The sequence below is a fragment of the Sugiyamaella lignohabitans genome, chromosome C (genome assembly GCF_001640025.1).
Source record: "Sugiyamaella lignohabitans strain CBS 10342 chromosome C, complete sequence".
Taxonomy (NCBI): domain Eukaryota; kingdom Fungi; phylum Ascomycota; class Dipodascomycetes; order Dipodascales; family Trichomonascaceae; genus Sugiyamaella; species Sugiyamaella lignohabitans.
The window spans coordinates 1,604,015-1,630,918 of record NC_031671.1 but is presented as its reverse complement, the minus strand read 5'-3'; the positions used below and the strand labels follow the sequence as shown (position 1 = coordinate 1,630,918).

Here is a 26,904-nt window from a genome sequence, read left to right as displayed (position 1 = left end):
GGTTCCGGCAAAAACTCCTGCGAAGCAGGAGCAACCAGGGTCTGGGGCGGAGCCCCAGCCGCCGGAGGCAGCAGGGCACCCCGACATGGGTCTTTAGAGTCCGTTAAATAACATTAGTAAGGCATTAAAAGGTTACGTAAATGGTCGTGAGTTCGTGTCAGTAGTTGCTGGGCTCGCCGGGCTGCGTGTTGAACGAGCCGACGAGGTTTGGGTTGTGCAGTAGCAGCCCGGCTGGAATGTGGTTGTATCTTTCCAGACCGTTGTCGACAAGGGGGTATTGCTGGTTGGCTTCGCCAATTTGTGGGTCGGGTTTGATGGAAGAGGTAAATGCTCCTCCATCAATGGTGACCTGTTGTTGGCGCACTTGGTCGGATAGGAACTGCTCGTAGTCTTGTAGTCCTTGGTGGTTTCCTTGTTGCTTGGATCGTCGGCGCGCTTCTTCTTCAATCAGCTTTTGTACACATTCTCTGCCTCCGTCGGTTCGGAAATGCCGTCCTAGTGCATCTGCTCGGGCGAATTTCTTGAGACAACCCCATTGCGTTCCGTCTTCCAGGTATCCTTTACATTCGTACTTCTTTTCTCCTGAATGTAATGCCTCGTGTCGTTTGCGATCGTTCTTTCTTGCAAATGCTTGGTCACATACTCCACACTTATATGGCTTTTCTTGGGTGTGAGTTCTTAAATGAGATCGTAGATTATATGCCCGTGTGAATCGTCGGTCACACAAATGACAGGCATAGTTGGATGGGTGTTTCTGCACACGTGCTTGTGGTCTTTGTGGTGCTACCAGCTCAAGAATGTGCTCTCTGCTGCCAGGAGCTACTCGTCCTGGTGACCGTCCGGGAGAGCGACTGGGACTTCTGCTTGGACTGCGGCCATCAGACCGTCCACTGCGACTTGACGCTCGACTACCGGCTGTAGATGACGAAGGGGAATGTGCACTGGAATAACCTGGCGTCAGAAACGAATCTATTGGAATGTTGAGAGTGGTTGATGACACGTCAAGATGGTTGCCTACTATATCAGAAGGCCCCGTTGATACAAACCGAGGACCGAAATCTAGTGGTTCAGTGCCGCTGCTGTCAGTAGTGGTGATAGTAGGAATGCCATGGCCTGAATTACTCGATCTTCCTCTTGGTTGAGGAGGGTCGGATACAGACCGTCCTCGCGTGAAATTGTTGGAATTAGGACTGAGAAAAGTATTACCGGATCCACCACCCGGTAAATCTAGAACTTCTTCAATCGAAATCGACTGCTCTTCAAGCACAGACGATCCGTTTGAAGTAGCTGGTGATGCCAGACTCGACACTGTTGAATATGGTGTAGATGCCGTTCCCAACTGATAGGGAGTGTCGGCGTACTCATTTAATCCTCCATTGACCACCGAATTTGCAGTCGAATCAGCTACCGAGTTTTCTCCAGAATTATCAACCGAGTTACCAGCTGACGAATGTGGAAGTTGACTGATATCATCAAGCACCAGGTACGTGCTCATCTGGTTTTCATCAACAGTGAACCCACCATTACCAAGACTGACATTAGACGTCATATCAGCAAGAGCAGTGAGATCTGTGTACGAATTGCTAATCACATCACCATCTGTAGGTTCGAGAAATGGTGAATTGGCTGCTGATAGGTATGGTGAAGTAGCTGTGTGGTGAGATGATACATCTGACGAGATTGAGTATCGTCTAGATCGTTCACGAGGTACTGTTAGACCAGGAGACCCTGCTTGTGGAAACAGGTGGATACTCGGTGTTTGAGCTGTTGTAGTTGTAGTGGCATATGACTCTGGCTTTACATATTCGTTCATAGCAGGTGGAGATAGGTTGATGATTGGAGGGGGAGGGATATTTTGACTAGTGGCAGAATGGCCATGACTGAGCGCAACATGACTAGGAGCAGGCGTTGTATAGACTGAATTGGCTCCAGAGTTGGCTCCACTATTGATAACACTATTAGCACCACTATTAGCACCACTGTTGGCACCACTATTGGCACCGCTATTAGCACCGCTATTAGCTTCGTTGTTAGCACCACTACTATTTGCACTAACAGACTTACTGCTGGGAAATAAAGTACCTCTGTTGCGACTATTGGATCTACTCCTATTCGTGTAGTAATTGTTGTTGTCGTTTGAAACGTCGTTTGAAACGTCGTTTGAAAAGTATAAAGGGCCAGCTGTTGCTGGTTGAGGATGCGATTCAAAATCAATACCGCTATTGTCGTGTATTAAAAACTCGGTACTGGTGTTATCGAGTTTGGGTTCATTAGTGTCTTCAAAATTTTTCAAGAAATCGTAAGCTTCAGAAGCCAATCCGGAGTTTGAATTCAATAAGAGCTCATCTATCGAGCTGCCACCGTATTGGTTTGTCATTAGAAAGTAACACTAGTAGTAAGTTTGTCAGTCGCTGTTGATAAATATAGTCCTAGAGTCGAAAGCTCAGTCACTCAATAAAAATATAAGATCCAGACAATTATAGTAACAGCTTAGTCAAACGAGATCTAAGCTAAATACAAAAAAGACTCCCAAAAACAAAACAAAGAAACAAAAATAAAACCCCAAAAAAAGATGACAAGTAATAAGACGTGAAATATGAAGTGAAATTACAAATGACCGACAAACGAAAAAAGGTCGTAATTAACGACGAATCAAAGTCCAAAATAATAATTTTAAGTCGTTCAAAAGTTCAAACTCCAAGTTTATATCCCCAAAAAAAACAAAATTTCAAGAACTGAAAAGTACCAATGCTGAAAAATATGAACAGCTTCCGAAAATTAAACAAAAAAAATACGTCGCCTTCGTAGTCGTGAAAGAATAAAATAAAAATACAGATCAGGTGGAAATTCTCACAGCAGCAATGACAGTTGGTAAATAAAAGTAAAGAGCCAATTCAAAAACGAAAAATAAAAAAAAATTTAAGCTATGGACGTTCGTAACAGAGGATCACAATCGATTAGCACTCAGACGACAAAAAAAGTATCTTGCGTACAATAAAGAATAATAGAATTGATAGCCAGCCAGTGCCAGAAAGAAATAGTGGGGTGCTAATTAATATAGAGAGAGGATCCAGAGTCCAGCCTTACTTAAAGACCAGACGCGCGGAGGTGGCTAGATTCTATTTATATAGGAGATAGATTACTATGACGAGATATGGAGGCCGAAGCCGCGTCTGGGACTAGGTATAATAAGGGTTGGGGTACCAGGACCACTTCATGCACGGATCGGAAAAGTGAATGATGAAATACAGAAGTTCTTGCTGTGGAGTGGGCAGTGAAGGGTCAGGGTGGGTGTGACCAGAACGACCTAACCTTGAAATTTTATTGAGTTAGCAAGCAGTGCGAATGCTACTGCAAACGGTACTGCAAGCACTGGAGGATTATTTCCGGACAAACCAAAATAAACAGATAAAAAAAGTCGAGAAAACAAAAAATAAAAACAAAATAAAATCGTCTCTGTGCTGCTGAACTGCAAAGGCACGATAAAAATAAATCCATGCCCGTCGACCAAAACAGCACCCACCATATCAACAAGGTTAGATGACACATGTAAAATATCGCCACCCCGTGGGGAGTCGCCTTGACGGCATGAGAGGGGCAGATCATGCCGCTTTGTGGCGTGTAATTGTTTAGGTAAGCGGATCCAAGGTGCCTCCGGCGGCTGGGGCTCCGCCCCAGACCCTGGTCGCTCCTGCTTCGCAGGAGATTGAGGGGACCGTCAAGGGAACCGACTCGAGCGGAGCGAGAGGAGCAGCGGGGTCTGGGGCGGAGCCCCAGCCGCCGGAGGCACACCCCCTGGTCCCAGGAGCAGACCGCAGCAGCAGCAGCCGGCATGTGCACAGGCAGGACCTGCATACCGGTGACTCGTCATTGATGCAATGTTTTATGGTTAAAATCCGATCTGATAATCGGCCGACCTGTCATGGATCCAGACCACGCACCGAAGGCTTAGATCTGTTAGAGTTGCATTGGCTAGTCCCTTTCCTGGCAGGCTGCTCCGCATCCACGCCAGTCTTTTTGGGGCTAGTTCCGGGCAGAAGCAGGCCCCGCTTTGTTGCTGCAGCGGAAGCAGCGATAGTGCTTTATAGTACTTAACTGGAACTGTGTCTGTGCTTTGTCTTTGCCAGTCAGTCAGACCCAATTGAGTTTCTCGAGCAGGGTCGACTCGAGTTAGAGTGGTGAGAGCGGCGGATGAGGCAATGGTACATGCACCGAAGCCGTAAAAAGAAAGCACCCGATGTGTATAAGCTTCAACGGGCATCTGACCTGGGCAGATGTACTGATTCTAATTCTATTGAATCTATTATTAGATATTATCATTAGATTGTTATGTAACAGGATGGTTGACAGCTGCCGCCAATGAATGTAAACAATGCACTGCAATGCCGGTGCCAAGGAAGAGAGAGGTACTTGCTAGGCACCACCGGCACATGCCAGCGGGCACCAAGCACTCGACAGTTCTGTTGTGGCAGTTGGCATGGCTGACTGGACAGAAGAGGAAAAGGAGAGGCCAACTCTAAAAGCTTTTGAAACACATTGACGCGGTGGCGACGAGGGGCATGCTGATCGCCATATGCGCCGAAGAATGGTGGTGCATTTCGAAGATCTAGCGGGGTAGCTGAAGGGGAGTGTGCCTCCGGCGGCTGGGGCTCTGCCCCAGACCCCGTAGCTCCTGCTTCGCAGGAGATTGCTGGGACCGTCGGCGAAAACGACTCGAGCGTAGCGAGAGGAGCCGCGGGGTCTGGGGCGGAGCCCCAGCCGCCGGAGGCAGAACCTGGGTCCAAGAGTGCAGCCAGTGCCATCCCCTGAAACTTATTCCCTCGATCTATTGTCCTTTCTTTGGCCCTTTACTTCTTCTAATTCTAACGAACTCCGAAATAACCACCCGTCGATAACCATGTCCGCCACCGGCGTGGCGCAGTACAGATGATTCAACTATGATAGGCACGGCCTGCATCGAGAAGTTCATGACTGCGCCCCGACCATCCTCTTCTCGATACTAGGTTACCTCACATCCTGTCATTCCATGCGTCGAACATTGCTTGTCCTGGCACGGACATCGGCTCCTTCACTCGCCGATGCCCGGACTCCGACTAGGATGGGGGTCTGCCTCCGGCAGCTGGGGCTGCGCCCCAGACCCCGTGGCTACTCGAGCGAAGCTCGAGTAGTTTGCGTCGGGGGTCGCTGAAATGTCGGGTGGGGTTTCTGAAGTGTTGAATCGGTCAGGAGAAGGCAGTGGGAGCAAAAAAAGTCGACCTCGGAGAGGATTGAACTCTCGATCTTGCGATTAACAGTCGCACGCCTTAACCAGCTTGGCCACGAAGTCTGATATTGGGATATACGCCAGTCGAAGCTCTCTCCGCCTCGGAGCTCGATCCCAACCTGTGTCGCCTCGAATTGTCAATAAAAAGCTTTATTTCTTCAAAAAATGCCCTGATTCCGTGTTCCGAAGTCCAGTTATTCCTTATGATGATGGAAATCAACCCTACCCTCTGAACTCTGGCAACAAGCTCACTGCGACCTGTCGTGGAATCTGCAGTGTCGCAGTAGTTACATGTTATCAGGTAAAAAAAATGCGAGCAGTCCTCCTGCTAATGTGGGAATTATGGGATCTGAAATTATTTGAATTGTATTAGTTGTGTATAGTATGGGAGTTTAAACAAGATTTATTCATTCATTCAGTGGTTATATGTTTTCTGTGCAGATGATTTAACTTCCAGCAGATGATCGAGTGCAGATGATTTAACGTCCTGCAGACGATCGAGTGCAGATGATTTTACATGCTGCAGACGTTCGAGGTTCAGGTCCTCACAAGACCCAAACATCTTCAGTGGAATAATCGAGGTGTAATTGACACCGGTTTCTTCCTGGTAAGCTCTAGGAACATAAGAATTGAACCAGTAAAACCTGGCAGTTTTCCTTTATCATTTCATAGTCCAGTCCAGGAAGAGCAGTAATCCTTCAGTCGCCTCAAACCTACAGGTTGATATTAAGTAAACAGCCTGTGATGAGTCAAATACACCAACACTTCTGCCGATAGATGTCCATGAATGTCTCAGGACTCGATACTTGATTAATACAATATCTGCGACTGGTCCTCCTGGTGTGGGAATTTGTATCAGCCTTGTCTAGTAATCGCACTCGGAGTAGCGAGAACGGGCTGTGCCTCCGGCGGCTGGAGCTCCTCCCCAGACCCCGTAGCTCCTGCTTCGCAGGAGTTGCTGGGACCGTTAACACCCGACTCGAGCGCAGCGAGAGGAGCAGCGGGGTCTGGGGCGGAGCCCCAGCCGCCGGAGGCACACCCCATCCACCAGCAAAGAAAGACCATGAATAAGAATACATGCTATTATATAAAATGAACCCCGGGTAGCGACTAGCGGTTGAAACTATCGTCGTGGTACTGGACCTTGTTATCGGCTCCAGTGGGCGCATTGGCGCCTGGTTCGTAGGGAGGCGGTCGCGAGCCTGAAGCGCCGGCACCGGCCTCGTCAGGGTGGTCTGAATAATCGCCCGGTCGGTTCCAGCCGTTAAATGGCGCCGGTCCGGACCCTTCGCCAGCCTGCGGTTGTGAATCCTGTGATTGCGCCTGTTTCTGTTTCTTATCTTGTGGATATTGCGATGGATGGTATGATTGTTGTGATTGTGGTTGTGACTGTGACTGTGGATAGGATTGTTGTTGTGATGAGCCAGCTCCGTTATCGTAGTCGTCCTGGTTCTCGACGTCGGGAATAATCTCGTAGGTGCCGCGACGGACGTCGAAAAACGGAATGCCGTCGTCGGGATACTTGATAATAATGTACCAGGCGTAAATAGCGGCGGGAATGCCGCCGAAAAGGACCAGGAAAACATCCAGAAGCAGCTGCCAGCTCCAGAAACCACACTTGATCCACACAGGCACTGGTGGCAAGAACAGCGCCAGCAGCGCCAACAACAAATCCGACGTGAACAAAACCCCTCTGGCCATGTCTCTTGTGCTTTCTAATGTCTACAAAAACTCTCTCGACCGAATATTCACCCGATGAAATACCTTTTCTCAACTCTCCTCACCCAGATCTCTCCAGATAAATTGCCACTCTCGCAGACAATAGTCCCACCCGCTCCAACATCGACTCACAAGCGGCTCCTGCAACTCCGCACGGCGCCAACACAGCCCCGCCAGGGTCCGACCCTCCCCTGCCTCCGGCGGCTGGGGCTCCGCCCCAGACCCCGCGGCTCCTCTCGCTACGCTCGAGTCGGGCTTGGGGTGTCCAGAGCGCGGGGTGGGGATCGGTGAAGCCCCTTTCGGCGTCGTTATCTCCTGCGAAGCAGGAGCTACGGGGCCTGGGGCGGAGCCCCAGCCGCCGGAGGCACCAGGCCCCCTTCTGGAGTGACAGTCTCCTGTGAAGCAGGAGCCACGGGGTATGGGGCGGAGCCCAAGCCACCGGAGGCAGCGTGGGAAAGAGGTATAATTAAAATAATTATTATTATTAGTAGTAGTAAGAGTAGTAGTATGAGGTTAAATATTAATGAGCTATCGGAGAGCTCCCCGTGGCAACGGCGAGGTCAGGATGCGTCGTGCAGTGGGCACGAGATGACTTATGATAATAATGACGGCAGTGCTTTTGGGTCGATATGTGGATCAGTGGTGTAGGGAGAGGGAGGGGAGTTTTCTCAATGAATGCTGAAGTTGTTGCAGAACTTGGAGATTAGATAAAGGGCATCGAGCTGTTTAGAAGTCGGAGTCTTGGCCAGGGTTGGCGGTCTCGTAGTTAAGGAACTTCAACATGTAGTGAAGACCAGCAGACAAGAACGAACCCAGAATAGGACCGACCCAGTAGATCCAGTGGTAGTCGGGGAAAGAGCCCATGACGACGTTGGGACCGAACGAACGGGCAGGGTTGATACCGGCACCGGTGTAGTAGACGCACAACAAGTGTCCCAAGAAAAGAGCAAATCCAATGACCATAGGGGCCATGAAAGTAGCTCTGTGCTTCTCAACGGCCAAGAAAAGAACAACTTGGGTCAACAAAGCAGTAGCGAACATCTCAAGGAAAACACCTCTAGATCTCGATTCTCCTCCACCAAGAGAGTTGGCAAAAAGAACGGGACCAGGAGTAATGGCACTGGCAGCAGCGGCAGCAGCAATACCGGCAATCAACTGGGTAGGAACAAGGAGAATGGCACGAAGAGGAGTAATGGCACGAACAAGAGCAAGAGACAAAGTAACAGCAGGGTTCAATTGACCACCAGAGATTCTGTAGAAAACAAACACTTGACACATGACAGAGAAACCGAAACCAAACGAGATCATGATCAATTGAGAAGGATTGGATCCCTCCTTATCGAGACGCTTATCGGAGTTGGCGATTTGTGCAATGACATAAGCAAAGAACAAGAACATGAAAGTACCAACAAACTCACCAATGACAGCAATCAAATGGTTACGGAGGTCATCAGAAAGACCAGCGACTCGCGGTCTGGTGTACGAAGGGTTTCTGTAGTTGGCATTCTTATTAGGCTCAATAGTAGGAAGGCCTTGACTATCGGCAGGAGAGGAAAGAACTTCGTTACCTGAAGACATGGTTGTTGTTATTGTGTACTAAAGAAAAAGTCTGTTGATAAAGTACAATGAAGACAAGAAAGAAATTGTTCTTTGACAAGAAAACTCAATCATATTTATAGTGTTTATTTGTGGTGACCAGCCAGCTTTGGGTGGATGAAAAAAAATAAAATAAAATAATAAAAAAGAAAGAGGCCAGGCTAATTACAAAACGAGCTAAGGAAAATAGAAAAAGCAATTTTGTTCTCTGCTGCATATCGGAAATAAAAAGCAATGTCTGCTTGTTTGAAGCGCCGATCCATATACCGAGGGACAGGATTGTTCCGAAATGAGAAAAAGCAACCATGCTGTTTCTGTCAGAATCTGCCTCCATTCACCGTTCACTCTCACTGCAACTGAGGTTGATAACGGTTCTATAGTGGACCTAAAGGAACCACTCACTATAAATTATAAGCGCTTATGAAGGGCTCTCGTCTCTCAGCTCTCAGGCTCTCATCAGAGACTCTCTACAGTCAGGCTCTCACTCTCTCTGACTCTCAGCTGACAGGAACTAAGGCCGTGAGCTGCTGACCGAGGTTCCATCGACTCCGTCGACAAACGACTACAACCCACTGGGTTAGTATTCTGACTAGTTTATAGCGTTAGTGAGACAACCACGGCCGGCCGGCCAGTTCGACCGATACCGACTCGTCACTGAACCGACAGGAATACAATGGAGTCTTTTTCTCTGTGGAGAATAAACAATCAGGGGGTGGGGCGTGTCAGACCGAGGCGGCCAGCAGCTGAGGCGACGAGGCGAAGCAAGCAGTCAGAGGCTATCAGAGACAGGACACGGCAAATCCAGGGGGTGGCCGGTGTGCCTCCGGCGGCTGGGGCTCCGCCCCAGACCCTGGTTGCTCCTCTCGCTGCGCTCGAGTCGCTTTGGGCGGATTGGTTCAAGGCGGAAAACCCTCACGAGACTTGACCCGATTAGAAAAGTTAGAACCAACGAACCACGAACTCTGTTAGTGAGGATTTGTCGGCGTTAGACGAACAATGGCGGTTCGAGGCGGCAGGGCCCTGCGGGCGGCGATGTCAGGGTCCAAAAGAATAATGGAATATCCTCCATATGGAGAAAACAGAACCTGCAATAATGACAGGCGGCAGTGGCTGTGACACCTTCCGGGCTTTTATTCTTCCTTCGACGTCATCGTCTCTTTTTAAACTCACATCTCACGTACTGTCGGGCGCCGAGGTATCTGGGGATGCCTCGCTGCCTCCGGCGGCTGGGGCTCCGCCCCAGACCCTGGTTGCTCCTCTCGCTTCGCTCGAGTCGTTGCGCCTCGGTCCCGGTCCTGACTGGCATTCTCCTGCGAAGCAGGAGCAACCAGGGTCTGGGGCGGAGCCCCAGCCGCCGGAGGCAGGCCGGCTCTCCGAGGGTTAGAGTTGGGTGTACGTTTTTATATTGTAATTAATTGCAAAAAAGCTGGAGGGGCGGGCTGTGGCCCATTGTCCGAACGTTTCCAGCGTCCAGCATGAAGGTGGGCATCTTTCATGCGGTAGCTAATAATTTTTCACCTGGATCTGTATCTCTATCTCGCACCACGCGCGTATCTAGATTCTGCAATTGTACCGCTCTCTATATAATATTATTCAGTTGTCTAGTTCTGTTTGCTTTTTGCGTTCTCATTTCGCATCTCCTGTGCTTAGCTCAGACCTATTTAATTACAGGAGAAAAGACTGCTTATGTGCTATATGTCTGTCTATGTTTAGACGTCTGTTACTCACTGTACGCAGAACATTGTACCGCAGAACAATTACAATACAATATACAACGGTGTCAATAGTATATGAATCCAGTCGTACAATGTGTATAATAGTATATGTCTCCTGTAGTATAATGTGAATAATAGCATATGTACAATGTACTATAGACAATACTATTTCTTTATACAGTGGTATAATCGACAATGTAGAATAATCTACAGAGTAGGTCATGTAATACAGTTAGTTCGTTAGCTAGCTAGTTAGTTAGTAAGTAACCCGCTGGCTAGGGATTTGCTTTTTCCCCCCTGGTATCGCTCTTTCCTCAGTATGGGATCAGGCTGATAGAGCAATTGAACTGGTGCCTCATCTTGATTGGATTGATTGGACTTTGTACGAATATCTTGTTCATTAATACTCGTTTTGGAATTAATTGGTTTGGGGATTTGCTTTTTCTATTGTAATTGACGAGATTTCAATTGTATTAATGTCACCTGCTCCTCAGCCTCTTCGTTTTCAGTTCAAGTACTGACTCAGACTCAGCTTTTTTTTGCTTTCTGAGACGCCGGTCCGATAAATGTGAAAACAGATGGCAGTTTGATGTTATTTTTAGTTCATTTAGTGTGCCTGACAGTGGTGTATGCCGCGAAACCTGAATGTGGTGAAACTTGGGCGCGCTGATAGCATTCAATAATTTGTTTTTGTGGAGGTTTCTTTGTTTCGGGAAACTTTGCTTTTGTTATTTAGGAGTATGCGGCATTGCTTTTTATGCGCAGATGTTCAACAACCTAATAAGTGTTTATTTACATTTTTTTATTTTTTTTCTTTTGGCACGCATATACTTGTATATAGTCTAGTCTGGATACGGAGAAAGGAAGAAAAAAACGAAGCAGCCGATGGTAATCCATCCAGTCTTCTACCGAGGAGTGAAGGCAGAGGGAAGGGTGAGAGGGAAAAGCTAAGGTCTAGGGCCGAGCTAGCAGAGAGCCAGCCCCACTCAAGAATTAATCCGAGAATTATAGTTTCAAAATGTGTCTGTCCATAAAGAATACCTTTTTCTGTTTAAACTAAAAATGAGTTAACCAGCAGCTGGCTAGCAGTTTTTTTAGCAGCCAACAAGGGAGCGAGCGACGGGCGATGGGCAGCAAATAATCATCGGTTGTACGGTCGGAAAGGGAAACCGTGATCTGAGTGAGATTCGTAGAATCTGACATATCGGTCAGCAGGTGACTGAGTAAATGACAGAGAGAATCGGGTGCCAAGCGCGCACACACACACACACACACACACACACACACACACATTCAATTCATCAGCTGAAAAACAGGTCAATCGAGTGAGCACCTCAGACATCAGCAGCAGCGGCAGCAGCATCAGCAGCCGACGCTCGTGCATTCATGCCCGATGCTTCATTTGATGCTATGCTGAACCTGGCACCCGTGCTCTGCTGCCGCTGCTGCTGTCGCTTGTATTTCCAGCAGCTGATGCGTCGCTTCTGCCGACCCCCGACCCACATCCGGCACCTCGCCCCCTCCCCCTCCTGCGAAGCAGGAGCAACCAGGGTCTGGGGCGGAGCCCCAGCCGCCGGAGGCACACCCGCACCCAGCCTCGGCCGGGTCCAGGTCAGAGGCCCGTTATTGAGGTACCGGCGGTGACGTTGTGTTTTTATTATCAAATTCCTATACCGGCAGTGTGCATGAGCGGACCATGGAACTTTAAACACGCGCGGTGGTGCACGCTCGCACGCTCGCTCGCAGCTGGCGGCGGGGCGTGGCGCGCCGCGATTTACCTTACATGCCGCTGCTGCTGCACAATAGCCTCATGTGCGAACAATAGGCCAGCCAGCCTGGCGGCGCGCTCGCAAAATATTATATACACTACATAATACATGAGGCAGGTACAAATGGCGGTCTAGGGGGCCGGTCCAAACAAGAATAGTTCAATTTCTAACTTGTTCAGAGAAGACTGATACGAGGGGGTGTGGGGCCTGCCTCCGGCGGCTGGGGCTCCGCCCCAGACCCTGGTTGCTCCTGCTTCGCAGGAGGGGGCGGGGGTGGGAGGGGTGAACGACTCGAGCGCAGCGAGAGGAGCAGCCAGGGTCTGGGGCGGAGCCCCAGCCGCCGGAGGCAGGCCCCACATCCCCTCGTTTGCCAGCGCTAGCGGCCCCTGGGATAGATCTAAGAGAAGAAGACGCCATTCACATGACCGGTGATAATGCACGGGAATAAAGCTACTCCATGTGGTCTAGTGACGGCCGGCAAGGACCCCCTGCTGGTTGCTGGGGAAGAGGGGCACCAGAGTGACGGTTCTGGTGAACCCAACTGACAGCTCGGCTGCATCATCCAAGTTCCATGCGCACCAATCACCCTCCCCCCCCTCTGCCTCGAGCGAAGCGAGAGAAATCACGGAGTTTGGAGCAAAGCACCCACCCCCACCCCCACCGGTGGTCAGCCCGCCGGTGACGGTCGCAGCAGCAACGATGCTAGCTGAACCAATTCATGAACTAGTCGTACTGGGTTAATGCCCACTAGGATACAGACTAATGATGATTACCGCTACTGAAAAGAATGTGCCAAGATCAAATTAAACTACTCCATATTTATAGCAGATTGACGGGGCACTAAGCGTGTTCTGATCGGGAAACTATCGCTGTTTGGGTATGTGATCTGCTGATGGGTTGGGTAGGATCGCTCCTGTGCGCATGTTCAATCTAGCTCATTATTTCCCTATATGGGTATTTGACAACTTACTCATGCATAAATCGAGCATCTCATGCTCAGATCTCTGAACTTCTCTGCAATGAAAATCTGCTTCCCGCCTTACTGTTCATGTCGTCCGCCCAAACAAGGGTTTATCTGCAACTAGCTTTATGCCATGTACCGTGCCGATTATTCTTACCGCTACCCAAAAAAGAAACTGTCTGCTCCACGCAAGGCACCGCACCACATTCAGGTTTATTCCGCAATGCACTCCCTCTTAGCTGGTTTTTTTCTTCTTTTTTTTATTCCTGTTTTTGTGTTTCGTGCCTTTTCTCATCTGTACTGGTTTTTTCTAGTCGGCTGTGAGATGAGCTGACCGCAGCGACCCATGTCTGTTTTTGTAGTGACCTCGGCATTGCCGTAGCCTTAGCCATTGCCGTTGGTCTTTTTTTGGTGATAATTTTTAATACACGGCACTCCATATCTGTACTGCAGAAAAGACTGAACTAAATTTAAAGTACTAGTAAACTTATTTACACGGATCTCAGGTCTGGTGCACGGAAGCTGATAGCCGACATGAGGCCTCATAAGGCATCCGACAGCACACTTCGGCAGATGCAACTCACCGGAGAAGACAGACTCAAACCTCAGAAACCGAAAAACTGAGGACACTAGTCTGCTAACACAAATACTAATAACAGACTGCCAGAACTGAGTCAACGACCGGCCACTGCTAATAAAACGCTGCTGGGTAAAACAAAACAGAATTCCGCAGGAAACTCTGGCACAATTCTGAAACGCTGGAAGCAATGAGCGAGCCGTCGGTGATGATAAAAAAACTCACCAAGTCCGTGAATTGAAACCACGCCTAAGAGTGTGAACTGGTCAATTAGCCGCCACGATTGTCGGACATAACAGAACTGAGCTAATGGCACTTTTCGTGGTAGCTAATAATAGTTCTCTGACGAAAAGAACAACCAATATACAACCCCCACAACCCTCTTTCTCGAATTAGATGATCGATCTTTCAGGACATGTGCGTAATACGCACTTGTACCTGACAAGCAGCAGCAGCGCCTCGAGAACGTTAAGCCAATTGTCACTACCGCTGCAACTAAGGCGGCTGTCGCGTGAGACGGTTACACAATAGAAACGCTTTTCAAACCTTAAGCTTCTGTGCCAATGGAGGCGGTGGTCATGTCGGACATAAAATTAAAGTTAAGCTTTTTCAGCAGTTGGCTGGCTACGGCGATGCCATTACTAGCGTCATACTTTTTTTTTTCAACGGCTCATCGCCCGCCGAACCGAGTCGTGCTCCTCCTCCTCCTCCTCCTTTTCCTCCTCCTCCTTCACTGACCTGACTAACTCACTAACCCGACTGGACTCGAATGCAGCTATAAGACCCCACTGGCATCGTCTATCGGAACTCGGCTCACGCACCTGCCGACCGACAACCCCACTGGTCCCCCTCCCTCCTCCCACATCCCACATCAGCAGCGCCGCTTGTAGGCGACCTACCCAAGTCCACCACCTGCAGGAACAAAAATTGGATCTTGCATGACCCTCTGCCAACGGACGTCGGGACTCGGAAACTCTGTTTCTGACAGCCGATTGACATGTCACCTTCCTTAATAAAATTTCGCTCCGTCATTGCCCCGATACGCGCCCCGTTTTAGTTCTGGGGGTCTTTGGGGTCTGCCTCCGGCGGCTGGGGCTCTGCCCCAGACCCCGTGGCTCCTCTCGCTCCGCTTGAGTCGGGATTCAGTGTTGACCGCAGAATAGATTCAGTGAGGGACCCCCAAGCCCGACTCGAGCGGAGCGAGAGGAGCCACGGGGTCTGGGGCAGAGCCCCAGCCGCCGGAGGCAGACCCCCAAAGACCCCAGAGCCGGAGAGGGTGTGAGAGGGAAAAAAAAAGTAGAGTATTAAATAGAGTAAGGGGAGAGTGGGGTGATTAGAGACTGCCGCTGTTGACTTCGTTGAAGAGTTCTTTGAGGAGGTCTTCGATGTCATTGGGTTGGTTGATGAACGAGGTGCCGTCGACGTACATCATGGGCAGCATGCTGCCGTCGAGAGCGGGTTGATTGGCCCCGGCTATGGGGTCTTTCATGTCGTATTGGTCCATGTAGTAATTGTTGAAGGGTGTGGGGTTCATATTACTGCTGTCGTCGGTAGTGGCAGGTGAGGATGATGAAGACGACATGGAATGGGCTGGCGGTGGTGCTGCTTGTGATGGCACGTCGTGTTTGATCTGCTGTTGAGGTGGTGGCAGGGTTGATGGTATTTGATTACGAGCTGGTTGAGCTGGTGGTGGTTGTGTTTGTGTTTGTTGTGATTGTGCTTGTGAAGCGGGATGGGGAATAATTGGCGGGGTTAATTGTCCGGGTCCGGCTCGTGGTCGCGCCATGGTGAATCTGGCTAGAGGCGGGAATGGCGCTGCTAGTGGAAGTGAGGGGGGTTGTGTTCGTTGAGTCATTGGTTGTGGTTGTGGTTCTGGTTGTGGAGGTGGTGGAAGTTGCACTTGTGGAAGTGGAGCAGGAGTCGGACTGGCTGTAGTACCTGAGTTAGACACAGAACCGGAGGTTATACTTTCCTGGCGTTTCTTCTTTTGTGCAGTAGTTGGATCGGTAATCACTTCTCGAATGATTCGGTGAAGTGTATCGATAGTTCCTCTGCTCACGGCAGAAGGAGGCATCTTAGCCCTTCCAACTTGTAGCGTTGTTTCAGCTTCTTGCTGGCTGGCATGACCCAGCTTGATATTCATCCAGGTCTCGACTTTGGTGAGAAACTCGTACAACTGCTCTCCAACATAACTTGTCTTTTTCATCTCGATCCACGCTGCTTTGGCTTGTTTAAATGGAGTCTCGACATCGATATCGATTTCCAGTCTCATACTCCAAGAAACTAGTCGTAGTCGAATCAACGACGTCAGGGCGTGAAGTGGTCGGAAGTACATGAAATTCGGGAAACTACTGCCGTATTTCGACAACTCCAAAAACCCGTCAATTATCAGTTTAGCCAGTCGTTTGATTTCCTCGGCGAATTTGTACCACAACTCTCTAAATTGAGGCTCACTGGTATCAAGCATGGCTAATCTGCTCAACATGCATTCATTAAGTGACTGGAGAAGTATCAGATAACTTGAATAAATAGGAATGCGAAACCTATCTTCTATCCAGTCCAGCGCTGCTGCATCACCCTCGGTATATAGTGCTTCTAGTTTTTCTCGGGTAGTCTCGTAATGACTCAACAGGCTTGAAAATGGCTCATAGGGGTCTCGTAATTTGTCGATCGAGGTATTATAATACAACATCATCTTCAGTAGATAAACAATTGGTTTATCGTAGCTAGGAGCTCTTGATAGAACAGCGTCACAGCATCGTTCACAGTGTGACATTACCTGTAGTAGTCTCTGTCTGGCCGAGTTGAGCGCCATACCAGCAATACATGTACACAGTGAAATGTATGCTCTTGTTCGTTTGAATGCAATCTTGACTGCTTCGGGATCACTGTTGACATCGTTCAAAGTATCTATATCTTCGTCTGAACCCAGATCAAGTGATAATGATACTGCCAACGATATCAGCAGCTGGAATGGGGCTTGACGGTCGATTTTCGGCGATACAAATACTGTAATCATAATCAGTACCATTTGTAGCTCCAGACTCAAATGACGCTCTATAAACACAGCTTCGCCAACCACCCGTTCCAAAAACGCGATTCGTTCCTTTGCTCGGTCGGTTGTTGAGCACACTGCCATACAAGTAGCAGCAGTCACTGTTAGTACAGGACTTACTTTACGCATCTCATTATAAGGCAACCGATCGCTTAACGGAAATGGTAGATACAAAGCGAGATTCGTCACGTAGGACTCGAAGAAATTCTGTAGTTCACTCTCTGTGTAGAAACCGTACTTGATAGCAAATTCGACACAATTAAAACAAGTAACCCGTACTGGTGGTAGCCAGCTGACTCTCGTGCCGATGGAAGTATCAGCAGCATATAAATATTGTTCATCAATATAGTTGGATGGAGGATTAGTGTAAGAAGAAACCGGAGACGATGTTGTAGACGAAGCTGACAGTGGTTCTTCGGCTTTTTTGGTCTGTTGTTGGCGAAATTTCAGCTGTGTGTGCATTAAAACGCCCTTGTCGCCCTGGAAGTCGAGAGATTTCAGCATGGAAATCTCTTCATTGGCGAGTTCTACACGTCTTTTAAGCAGATTGATTCTGTCTAATCTCTCTTCATGAGAAATAATAGGCCGTTTCTGAGCAAAACACTCGTCACAACTGATCGAGTTGGATCCTGCTGGCGACAATGTCGTAGTTGTCAGAGCTGTCGATTCAGTAGCAGCCTTCTTTCGCTTTCGTGTTGAACCAGCTGCTCCACCAGCACCAGGACCATGAGCCCCTGCCGTGATGGCACATTCAGCACCGGCTTTTGTGCACCTGATACACGAAACATCCTCAGGAGTCTCGTACTGACATCGAACCTTGAATCGACGACACCGGTCACAGGCCTGCTGTTTCCTCCACTTTTGAGAGAATTCGGGCTCGGAAGGCATGATCAAAAATTTCACCTGTTCGTGAATCGAACTTGACGAACTAACTAGTACCACGAAGTGGTTCAAATAACTCGAAAATTATTCGAAAGGTGACTCGAAGATGACTCGAATATTACTCAAATATTACTCGAGAATAATTCAAGAACGATTCGAGATAAGAATAACTAACCACCGAGGTAGTACTAGGATGACTAACCTACCTCTCGAAGAAGCAGTGACAAACTCAAAACCACGTGAACTTAGTTCCAAATTCCCAAACAAGTTCCAAACAAGTTCCTATAACCACTCGACTAATTAAGAACCAGAATCTAAAGACCCTCGTTGCTTCTCGAATCAACGCCACAACTGCAGCTCAAACCCGCGGATCTCTGACCGAAACAAACCGTTCGGAATCAAACAAAAACCCTTCACAAAGTACAAAAAAAAGCGATAAAAATACAAGGATCAAAGAGATTGAATCGATAGTCCAAACATCGAGTACCAAAAAAGTAAATATCCAAACACAGTTAACACCGCGACTTTTTAACACACACTCGGTCGAGGAACAAAATTATCAATCGGTCTGTCTGTTGGTCTGTCGGTATGGATTCCGATTGTTCGTATTAGCTAATCTGCAATCAATCTCGCTGGTCGCTTGTGCTTTAACGCGCGGCTCAACAGCCTCTCGCCTCTCCCCCAGCATCACCTGCTGCAGCCTCCTGCACTCATCTGCTCCTGTCGACTTCTCATTGTTCCACACGTCAGCCATGCACCCCCCTGACGTTCCATCAAACCCTGATTGCCCATCCACCTCCTAACCCGAAGAATCGGGCACCCGACCACGGTCTCCGAGGGGGGGTCTGCCTCCGGCGGCTGGGGCTGCGGCCCCAGACCCCGCGGCTCCTCTCGCTACGCTCGAATCGGGCGTATACGGTCCCAGCAAAACTCCTGCGAAGCAGGAGCAACCAGGGTCTGGGGCGGAGCCCCAGCCGCCGGAGGCAGCGCCCCACAGTGTGCGGCTCGGATCAGGGTAAGGGGGGATAGTGTGAAGTAGGGGACATGTGGAAGTGGGAGAGGGCGAGATTGTAGAGGAGCAGTGACAGGATGAACGTGGAGGTTAATCCGAACGAAGATACTGAGTGGAATGATATTCTGCGGGCACATGGCGTGATTCCTGAGCGGCCACCTTCGCCGAGTGCGCAGTTGGAGGAGGCTCTTGAGGAGGCCGTGAGACATGCTCATGAGAATAGGTTGGAGCATAAGACGCTGGATGAGCTAGACGAGATTGATGAAGACGGGCTGGAGGATGAGGAGTTTATCGAGATTTATAGGAAAAAGAGAATGGCTGAAATTCAGGAAATGGCTAAAAAGCAGAAGTTCGGGTCTTTGGTGATGATCTCGAAACCAGAATATACTCAGGAGATCACTGATGCCAGTAAGAACGACCAATTCGTGCTGGTTCATATTGCATATGAGGGAGTACCTCAATCGAAACTGCTGACCGGGCTGTTTCGTAGAATTTCTGAACAGTTCCCGGAAATCAAGTTTGTTCAGATCGACGCTCGCCAGATCAATGAACGGTATCCCTCTGAGAACTGCCCTACTATTCTAGTTTATAAAAATACCGATGTTGTCAAACAGTATGTGACGTTGAATGGGCTGGGTGGTAATTCTACGAGTATGGACGATATGCGAAAACTGCTAGTCACTCTAGGAGCTGTGGACGAGAGTGACAGGAGAATTGAGGCTGGTGACGATGACAGAGATGGGTATCTCAACAGAAACAGGTATGACAGTGATGATGACTTTGATTAGTTGTAAATATGCATCTCTGAGGTGGAAGAGCATGTCGATGCTGTAGCTTGTTAGATAGTTGCTACCGAGATGCTGAAGCTAGCAAATATCTCTGTCTCTCTCGGGAGCCCAAAATCTGTGATATACTGTCTCAATACCCATGGTACAGTTCTCGTATTGGCGTTGTTGGTTGTAAAATACAGTGTGTTGTTGTACATAATAAATATATAAATAATGCTGTCTCTTTGATTCAAAGATTTCAGTCTAGGATGATTGGCGATGCCGTAGTAACGCCGACAATAGCTGATCTAATCGTGTCTTCGTCGTCCATATAAGAATGTTTTATAGGTGGTTCTACTTCAGTTTCAGGCAAAAAGTTTTTTGAATCGTATTCCAAGAGATCTGGATCTTTGGCCACGGTCATGACCCACTGGCTCATTGCATGTTCACTATAGTGTGTAAACCACCTTTGAGGTCTTGCTGGTCGGTTCAACTTAACACTCTGATTGGTCGTCTCTGGTGTAATATTTATATCAGCTGGTTGGTTGTCACTGACAGATTCTGGTTGAGGAGACGTCTCTTCAGCAAGACTATCAAGTTGGTGGGATGTTGCTATCAATTCGTTTGATTGAGCCTCTGAGTGACCAGACAGATCCTCTGTATTCTGGGACAATTCAGGATAGGACTGCATGAATTCAGAATCCATTTTCCTGGGGTCAATTTTCAAATCAAGAAATTCCCGGGTTGGAAATAGTCTTAGAGTCACGAGGTCTGATTCAGCTCGCCCTGGTTCCTTTTCTACCTCTATAAACCCATGATCAAAATAAAAATGACAAATTAACTCCCAAAGAATGTCATATTTGACATCTTCACAGATAAGACAAACCGGAGAATTTGTTTCTATTTGAACATCGTTGGTCCTTCCTAAACAATACTGGAACCCGCTACTAGCAATAGCCATGATTCTGGGAGTGCTTTCTTTGCCTTTCTTGCGATCTCTTGAAGGCAGTCGCAATTTAGTAGGATTCAAATTTACATCTAAAACCGTATATGCTTTGGCATCAGACCGGCCATTAACCGAGGCCCTAAATCGGGTGTTCTTCGTGGTTCCTGACATTGGGATATCGATATCCAATCTATAGAACTTCGACTCATCGTCATCAACTGCGGTCTCAGAAGTCAACCAGTCAAACCACGATCTGGTTGAATCAGACACCTGTGATCTCAAAACCTTGATAGCGATTGAGCATTTATAAGAGCCTCGATACTCCTTGCCAGCCCAAAGATCTCCAGCATCCAGATCCAATGCGAAATGCCCTGATCCGAGCGCATAAACCAGTCTACTTTCAACCATCAATTGGCCTACTTTCAATCCAGAACTGTTAAAGAATGTCACAGAAACTTCCACAGGCTCACTGCCTTGGTTCAACGTCGAACCACTCAATGGCTTGCCGGATATTCTGTGTTCTACAGCCACCAACCTCCCGCCAGAAGCGTCAAACCCCGGACCAAAACTGTTCACTGAATGGCAGTCACAGTCGCCATGACCCAGCAAATGATACTGAATGGCGCTCAGCAGCTGGAGACGCTCCTCTTTTTCTTCCAACTGACTACTCCTCATACCCTGCTCATCAAACTTCCTCTCACTGTATACATAATTCCGGTTCTGGTCAATCAATCTCCGTCGGCAGATCACTACATGTCCATCCCCGATACTAGAATAATACCGACACACCTCAGAATACCGGGGCACCTGCCTCCGGCGGCTGGGGCTCTGCCCCAGACCCCGTGGCTCCTCTCGCTTCGCTCGAGTCGTCTCGTCGACGGTCCCAGCCGCTCCGCGAAGCGGAGCACAACCAGGGTCTGGGGCGGAGCCCCAGCCGCCGGAGGCAGGCAGGGCTGAACAGACCCTAACCTGCAATGCAAAATGATAAGATGCAGGTCGATATTTTTTTTTGAACTTGTAACTCTGAGTTATTATATACAAAAAAAACAGTTCAAAATGGGGCGATACTCGGTGATGAGATATAAGACCAAGCGGTATACCAGGGACCTGGACCAGATCCTGCACGACGATTTGAGCAGTGAGAAGAGTATCAAGTCTTTAGAGGTCCAGGAGTACGACGAGACGAAGCCTGGTTTGGGCCAGTTTTACTGCATTCCATGTGCCAAGTACTTTGAAACGGAACATGCTAAGACCACACACACTCGTGGCAAGGTCCACAAGAGACGTCTGAAGGATATCAGAGCTGGTCCTTATACGAAAGAGGAGGCAGATGCCGCTGCTGGTGCTGATGTTGCCAAGTTCTTGAAGAAGAAGGAGCTCCAACAGACTATTAAAGACGAGGAAATGGTTAAAGATATTCTGACTAAACCGGTTTCTGTGAAAGAATTAGACGATGGTCTCGCTGATATGGTCGACGATGGAGAAGTGCCCCCTCAGGAAAATCAAGTTTAGATCTGCTTAATTTGCTAAAATACCATCAGTCGATCTCAGTCATGTTATGATTCTCGCAGACTGATTTGAACCGAAACAAAAAGCAAACGCAGACTTGGCAGTTTAATTTATTATTTATCATTGCATAATATACATATTTAATTGGATTAGATGAGTTCCATGCGTCTGGGTACCGGATCAGCCATATCGGCTAATGACCGATGTTGAAATTGCAATGACAAAAAGTCGTATGTTCGGTTGTGGATTCAGTCTGTTGTAATAGATTTCTCCCAGGCTGATACTGTGCAAAATAATATATTTGTAAGACGAGATCAATCAGACTTCACCGAAATCAACATGGCCAGTCGACTCTGCGTGTTTAGTGGCCCCCTTTTCACCTTTGACGACTGTATTACAAACTTTGCACCTTAGACTGAATCCTGCTGTATCTGTATAATAATGAAGTTCTTTCAGTCTTGCACCGAGTATTGACAGTGCGTCGAGCACCCGTGCACCCTCCTCATCAGCAGTGAATACCGTAGTATCAAGCTCATCAGTACCCTGATCCTCGACAAAAGGACTCATGGCCACTGTATCATAGTGAATTCCGCTGTAGATAACGATAATAAATTGGCCTTTGCCAGGATTGAAATGATCGACTCGTCCAGTGGACACATCTAACGAGCAGATCGTGACATCAAAGTGCTTGGATAATATATCTAGTTCGATTGCACCACCCCAGCTATTTTGTTGTAGAATCCAATTAATATATTCTGTCGACTTTCTCCCTAATATAGCATCATTGTACTCAAAAGGATCGTTTCGAATTGCCTCTGCTACGATATTTCTCAGTTCAAACATCGAGTCCAGACTCCTCATAAATGCATAACCAACTGCTCTGAACATACACGAATTGTCATCTTCCATGACCCTCAGCCGCAAGTAAGATCCATTACCTATCGGTACGGTCAACCGATCTGGATCTCTGTTATCGACCTCGGACTTCTTATTACTATTCCTCGTTGTAGATGAACTTGCTACAGATGCAGTACCAGGATGTGACGATGGTGGAGCTTGGCTAACAGAACCTGATCCTGTAGAGGTGTTTACCACCAATTGCTCACCATTTTTAATTCCCACTGAAAATAAAGTGGCCTGAACCCCGGATTCGGATTGTAAATCAATGGGTTTTGGTGGATAGCCTGCTCTTATCTCAGACACAGAAGGCGCCAATTCTTTCAGCGAATCGAGTAAATCCTGTACAGTCAGGTCAGCATCGGGTTTCGTGGTCAATGATAGCACCTGGGCACCACTCTCTAACCGCACTTTTAATCTCATAATGGTTTGTTCTGATTATCTTGTGGAATGTGTCAGGAGAAAGAACGACATCCACCATCAGGCCAGCTTATATATCGATCTCCCAAGCGCGGCTGAACTCAGGGGGGACAATCCCCCGCTCTTAGCACCCCTCCCCCTGCTTCTTACAGCAGATCTGGCAGATCAGGACCCTGGCGAATTCCCCAACACCTCACAATTCCGGACTTTTCCGAGTCCAAATCCATTTTAACCACTCCTCTAGCCCTAACAAACGACTCCGAGACCCCTGCAAGCTCCGCGAAGCGGAGCACAACCAGGGTCTGGGGCGGAGCCCCAGCCGCCGGAGGCAAAACCCTCTCCCTAAAAGTTCCAACTTCTCCTTCCACGCCATTCGGCCATTCTCTCGTCCGAAAAAGACCAATAGCGTTCGTCTGACGAGCGGAAGGACCCACCATCAGTATTTTTTCCTTCCCAGTCCCTTCAACCGAGTGAGCTCTGTCGATCCACGACCAAGCTTCGGTTTTTCTCTTCCCGTGAAGTGGGTTACGACAGCACTGGTGTCGTGAAAATATCAGATATTTTTATTTTTATTTTAACAGAAGTTCATCGAGATTTGATAAGGGAGTTATCTGACTGCAGCAACGGCGTTGACTGGCGCGGCGGTTGACCTTAACGGGTAACTGCATAACGAACGATAACGTCGCATGCTCCATACTCAGCAGCTGGCTTATTAAACGGAACATTAGCATTCATTCTCTCCTTCAAAACTTCTAGAACCCAATTGTGAACATTTCAACATCGCCACAGACACATCCGAACAAACAAAACCCCAGCGGCTGTCAAATCGACCCGATTTCTGGAACAGCTATGACGGCAAAACCCGCAACAACCAGCCTGGACTCAGTGATTTCAAAACTGGTGCAAGAGAGCAGGAACTATGATTTCAATACAAACGTTTCCTTCCGAAGCTGGGTCCATGTCGCCCGCTCGTGTCTCCACGCTGCCGAATCGTACTACGAAGCCAACGATCTCAGAGGCGCCTATGTCGTGTATTCGCGGTTTTGCGAGTAAGTGCCGGTGTGCCTCCGGCGGCTGGGGCTCTGCCCCAGACCCCGTAGCTCCTCTCGCTGCGCTCGAGTCTTTACGTGTGGGTTCCTGGTATCTTTTTTGAGGGGATCCAGACGTTCTGGACACGTGGCGTGACGACTCGAGCGCAGCGAGAGGAGCTACGGGGTCTGGGGCAGAGCCCCAGCCGCCGGAGGCATCAACGTTTACCCCTGAATGGACCACTAACAACTGCAAGACTAGTGATTAAAGACCTGCCAGGACACCCTCATGTGAATGACGCAGGGAATAGCGCTGTTATGCGCAGTTTCTACGACAGGGATGTGCCGTTTGCGCTGGATCGGTTGGAGGAGATCCGAAACGGCATTGAGAAGCAGGTCGAGGCGTATGAGAAGGTACAGAAGGAGCAAAAGAGACTCGAGCGTGCTCGAGTGAAGGCTCAATTGAAAGAAAAAGAAGATGCGAAGAAGAAAGCTCTGTCGGCAGCATCGTCGATTCAGAGATCGCACTTCGGGACTGACTCAAGGTCGACAACTGGCCCCTCGACCCGCTCGTCAGCTCCTGATGACGATGATAGGTCGTATTTAGAGACTTTGGCGTCTTTGCGAAGACTCAAAGTCCAGAATGAGAGAGGTGATTCAACTGCCAGTGACCGAATCGGGTCGTGGTCGACTGTGTCGTATCCAACGATTCCTGATCGTACTGTGTCACTTTCCCACTCGTCTACCCCATCAGGCTCGTCGACTCCATTATCAATTCCAGGAGCCTTTCCCGGCAGTCCACCTCCCGTTCCACCTAAAGATTATAATGCCACAAGTGTCAGCAGCAGTACAATAAGTTCTAACACTAAGGGCACATCGACAGCATCAAGTACTGTGGCAGCACCACCATCTATAGAACACAAAAACCGATATTCCACTGAAGGAGGTACTGGACTAAGAACTACGTTTCTGCCACGAGGATTGAAGGATACTTTCTTGCAAATCGCCAAGAAAAATACCATGCGAAATCTCGAAACATGCGGTATTCTGTGCGGAAAACTGAATCGCAACGCCTTTTTCATCAACTATCTGGTGATTCCTGAGCAGGAGTCGACTTCTGATACCTGTTCGACCACTAATGAGGAATCGCTGTTCGAGTTTATTGACGAGAACGAGCTGTTTGTGCTGGGATGGATTCATACGCACCCGACTCAGACCTGTTTCATGTCGTCCATCGACCTCCACACCCAGAACTCGTACCAGATCATGCTCCCAGAAGCAGTGGCCATTGTATGTGCCCCCAGCCAACAGCCGTCTTTCGGAGTATTCCGGCTCACTGACCCTCCTGGCATCGACATCATCAAAAAGTGCCGCCAGTCATCGACTTTCCACCCTCACCGCGAACCAGACCTCTACAAAACTGCATACGACCCCGGCCACCTCCTCATCCGGGACGACCTCCCGTTCAAAACGAAGGACTTGCGCCAGCTATAATTTATTTATTCCGTCTCTCACCTTCTCATTGTACCACTGCTGCCTCCGGCGGCTGGGGCTCCGCCCCAGACCCCGCTGCTCCTCTCGCTCCGCTCGAGTCGGGGCGTCGACGGTCCTAGCAACTCCTGCAAAGCAGGAGAAACGAGGTCTGGGACGGAGCCCCAGCCGCCGGAGGTAGAGTGTTATTGAGAGTTTTACTTCTTCCATTGTCGCGCCACTCGCGTGTTCCTCATATGGAGATTTTGCGTGTGAAGTGGACTGTGTAATTAAAAGGACCCAACAATCCTTTCTCGCCAGGTAAATAAACATGTCTGAGTTTGAAAAGTCCCTCCTGGTATCAATCTTCCGGGAAAACGTGGAAGTGGAAGCCGACTAGTAAATTTCTGACCGTAAGCAATGGGGGTCATACGGGGCCACTCGTGGACTCCGCCTTCATGGGCCAGAAGGGAGAAGTTGTCAATAATGCCAAAATTTGGCAGTACTCACGTTGTCAAGTGGCATTGTATTTGTGGGTCCAGGAATGTTATTCTCATTGTTTTCTTTTCTTGTTTTAATTTCAATTCAGTTTTAAATGTTTTATACCCTTTCTACTATATAGTTCTATTCTTAGTGGTTTTAGGATGTGGAAGCTCCACTGAGGGTTTATTACCTTCAACTGGCTTGCACGCGTCACCAGAGATATAATTCCCAAAACAACAGCATTAGAATCCATAGCAAATTTGAATTCGGAAGTGGAGATGGCGAGAGCATAATGGTGAAGTGTAAAATGAGAATGTCGAGGACGGGTTGAGATGATCATATGTTTGCAAATACCTGGTTGAACGAGGGTAGTGTCTGTTGAGGGATTGCCGACGCAAATATAATGAAACCAGAAATTTCCTGATGTCAAAGGTTCTGTCGGTCGTCGGAGAGCATTAAACAGCACCTTCCACATTACCAGGAGCTACTTTCAAGAGGGAAAACTCATCTGTTATTTTTGGGATTAACTGCTGGAAATATTTCTGGCATTGCAAATTTATCATTGAATGGCTAGGAAATCTTTCTGTTATATTTTTTCTCTTCATCTGAGACAGATAATGTAGTAGAGCCATGACCATGACTAAAATAGGAGATGAATAATAAAACTTGTATTTAACAAATCATAAAAATTTATTAGAACTGCTGGGCTTTTTGGGATATAAACATTCGTAATTCATTGAACTGAGACCCGGACTTAATACGGTTCAAGAACCAGAGACTGAGTTCAAGAAGCTCGCGAAGCGAGCACAATGGGGTCTGGGGCAAGGCCCCAGCC

General features: G+C 48.4%; 8 protein-coding genes and 1 non-coding gene across 9 annotated transcripts; 3 read left to right on the top strand and 6 right to left on the bottom strand.

Annotated features, from left to right (window-relative positions):
* Nucleotides 1-157: 157 nt before the first annotated feature.
* On the bottom strand, nucleotides 158-2,377 carry CRZ1 (DNA-binding transcription factor CRZ1; the record flags this gene model as incomplete). The annotated part of the gene is made up of 1 exon (XM_018881278.1): nucleotides 158-2,377. One exon carries the CDS (start codon nucleotides 2,375-2,377, stop codon nucleotides 158-160), a length of 2,220 nt encoding a protein of 739 aa, XP_018733883.1.
* A 2,875-nt stretch (nucleotides 2,378-5,252) lies between these two features.
* On the bottom strand, nucleotides 5,253-5,326 carry AWJ20_4215 (the record flags this gene model as incomplete). The annotated part of the gene is made up of 1 exon: nucleotides 5,253-5,326. It is a non-coding gene; the product is annotated as a tRNA-Asn (tRNA).
* Nucleotides 5,327-6,373: 1,047 nt separating this feature from the next.
* Nucleotides 6,374-6,964, bottom strand: AWJ20_4214 (uncharacterized protein; the record flags this gene model as incomplete). The annotated part of the gene is made up of 1 exon (XM_018881277.1): nucleotides 6,374-6,964. The coding sequence occupies one exon, from the start codon at nucleotides 6,962-6,964 to the stop codon at nucleotides 6,374-6,376; it is 591 nt and encodes a 196-aa protein (XP_018733882.1).
* A 744-nt stretch (nucleotides 6,965-7,708) lies between these two features.
* Nucleotides 7,709-8,560, bottom strand: AQY1 (Aqy1p; the record flags this gene model as incomplete). Its single annotated transcript, XM_018881276.1, has 1 exon — nucleotides 7,709-8,560. One exon carries the CDS (start codon nucleotides 8,558-8,560, stop codon nucleotides 7,709-7,711), a length of 852 nt encoding a protein of 283 aa, XP_018733881.1.
* Nucleotides 8,561-14,933: 6,373 nt separating this feature from the next.
* On the bottom strand, nucleotides 14,934-17,543 carry LEU3 (Putative transcription factor SEF1; the record flags this gene model as incomplete). Its single annotated transcript, XM_018881275.1, has 1 exon — nucleotides 14,934-17,543. The coding sequence occupies one exon, from the start codon at nucleotides 17,541-17,543 to the stop codon at nucleotides 14,934-14,936; it is 2,610 nt and encodes an 869-aa protein (XP_018733880.1).
* A 1,083-nt stretch (nucleotides 17,544-18,626) lies between these two features.
* PLP2 (Plp2p) lies at nucleotides 18,627-19,337 on the top strand (the record flags this gene model as incomplete). The annotated part of the gene is made up of 1 exon (XM_018881274.1): nucleotides 18,627-19,337. One exon carries the CDS (start codon nucleotides 18,627-18,629, stop codon nucleotides 19,335-19,337), a length of 711 nt encoding a protein of 236 aa, XP_018733879.1.
* A 1,981-nt stretch (nucleotides 19,338-21,318) lies between these two features.
* BUD20 (Bud20p) lies at nucleotides 21,319-21,774 on the top strand (the record flags this gene model as incomplete). Its single annotated transcript, XM_018881273.1, has 1 exon — nucleotides 21,319-21,774. The coding sequence occupies one exon, from the start codon at nucleotides 21,319-21,321 to the stop codon at nucleotides 21,772-21,774; it is 456 nt and encodes a 151-aa protein (XP_018733878.1).
* Nucleotides 21,775-22,089: 315 nt separating this feature from the next.
* On the bottom strand, nucleotides 22,090-23,091 carry OTU1 (Otu1p; the record flags this gene model as incomplete). Its single annotated transcript, XM_018881271.1, has 1 exon — nucleotides 22,090-23,091. The coding sequence occupies one exon, from the start codon at nucleotides 23,089-23,091 to the stop codon at nucleotides 22,090-22,092; it is 1,002 nt and encodes a 333-aa protein (XP_018733877.1).
* A 1,343-nt stretch (nucleotides 23,092-24,434) lies between these two features.
* On the top strand, nucleotides 24,435-25,610 carry AWJ20_4208 (uncharacterized protein; the record flags this gene model as incomplete). Its single annotated transcript, XM_018881270.1, has 1 exon — nucleotides 24,435-25,610. The coding sequence occupies one exon, from the start codon at nucleotides 24,435-24,437 to the stop codon at nucleotides 25,608-25,610; it is 1,176 nt and encodes a 391-aa protein (XP_018733876.1).
* Between the last annotated feature and the right edge of the window lie 1,294 nt (nucleotides 25,611-26,904).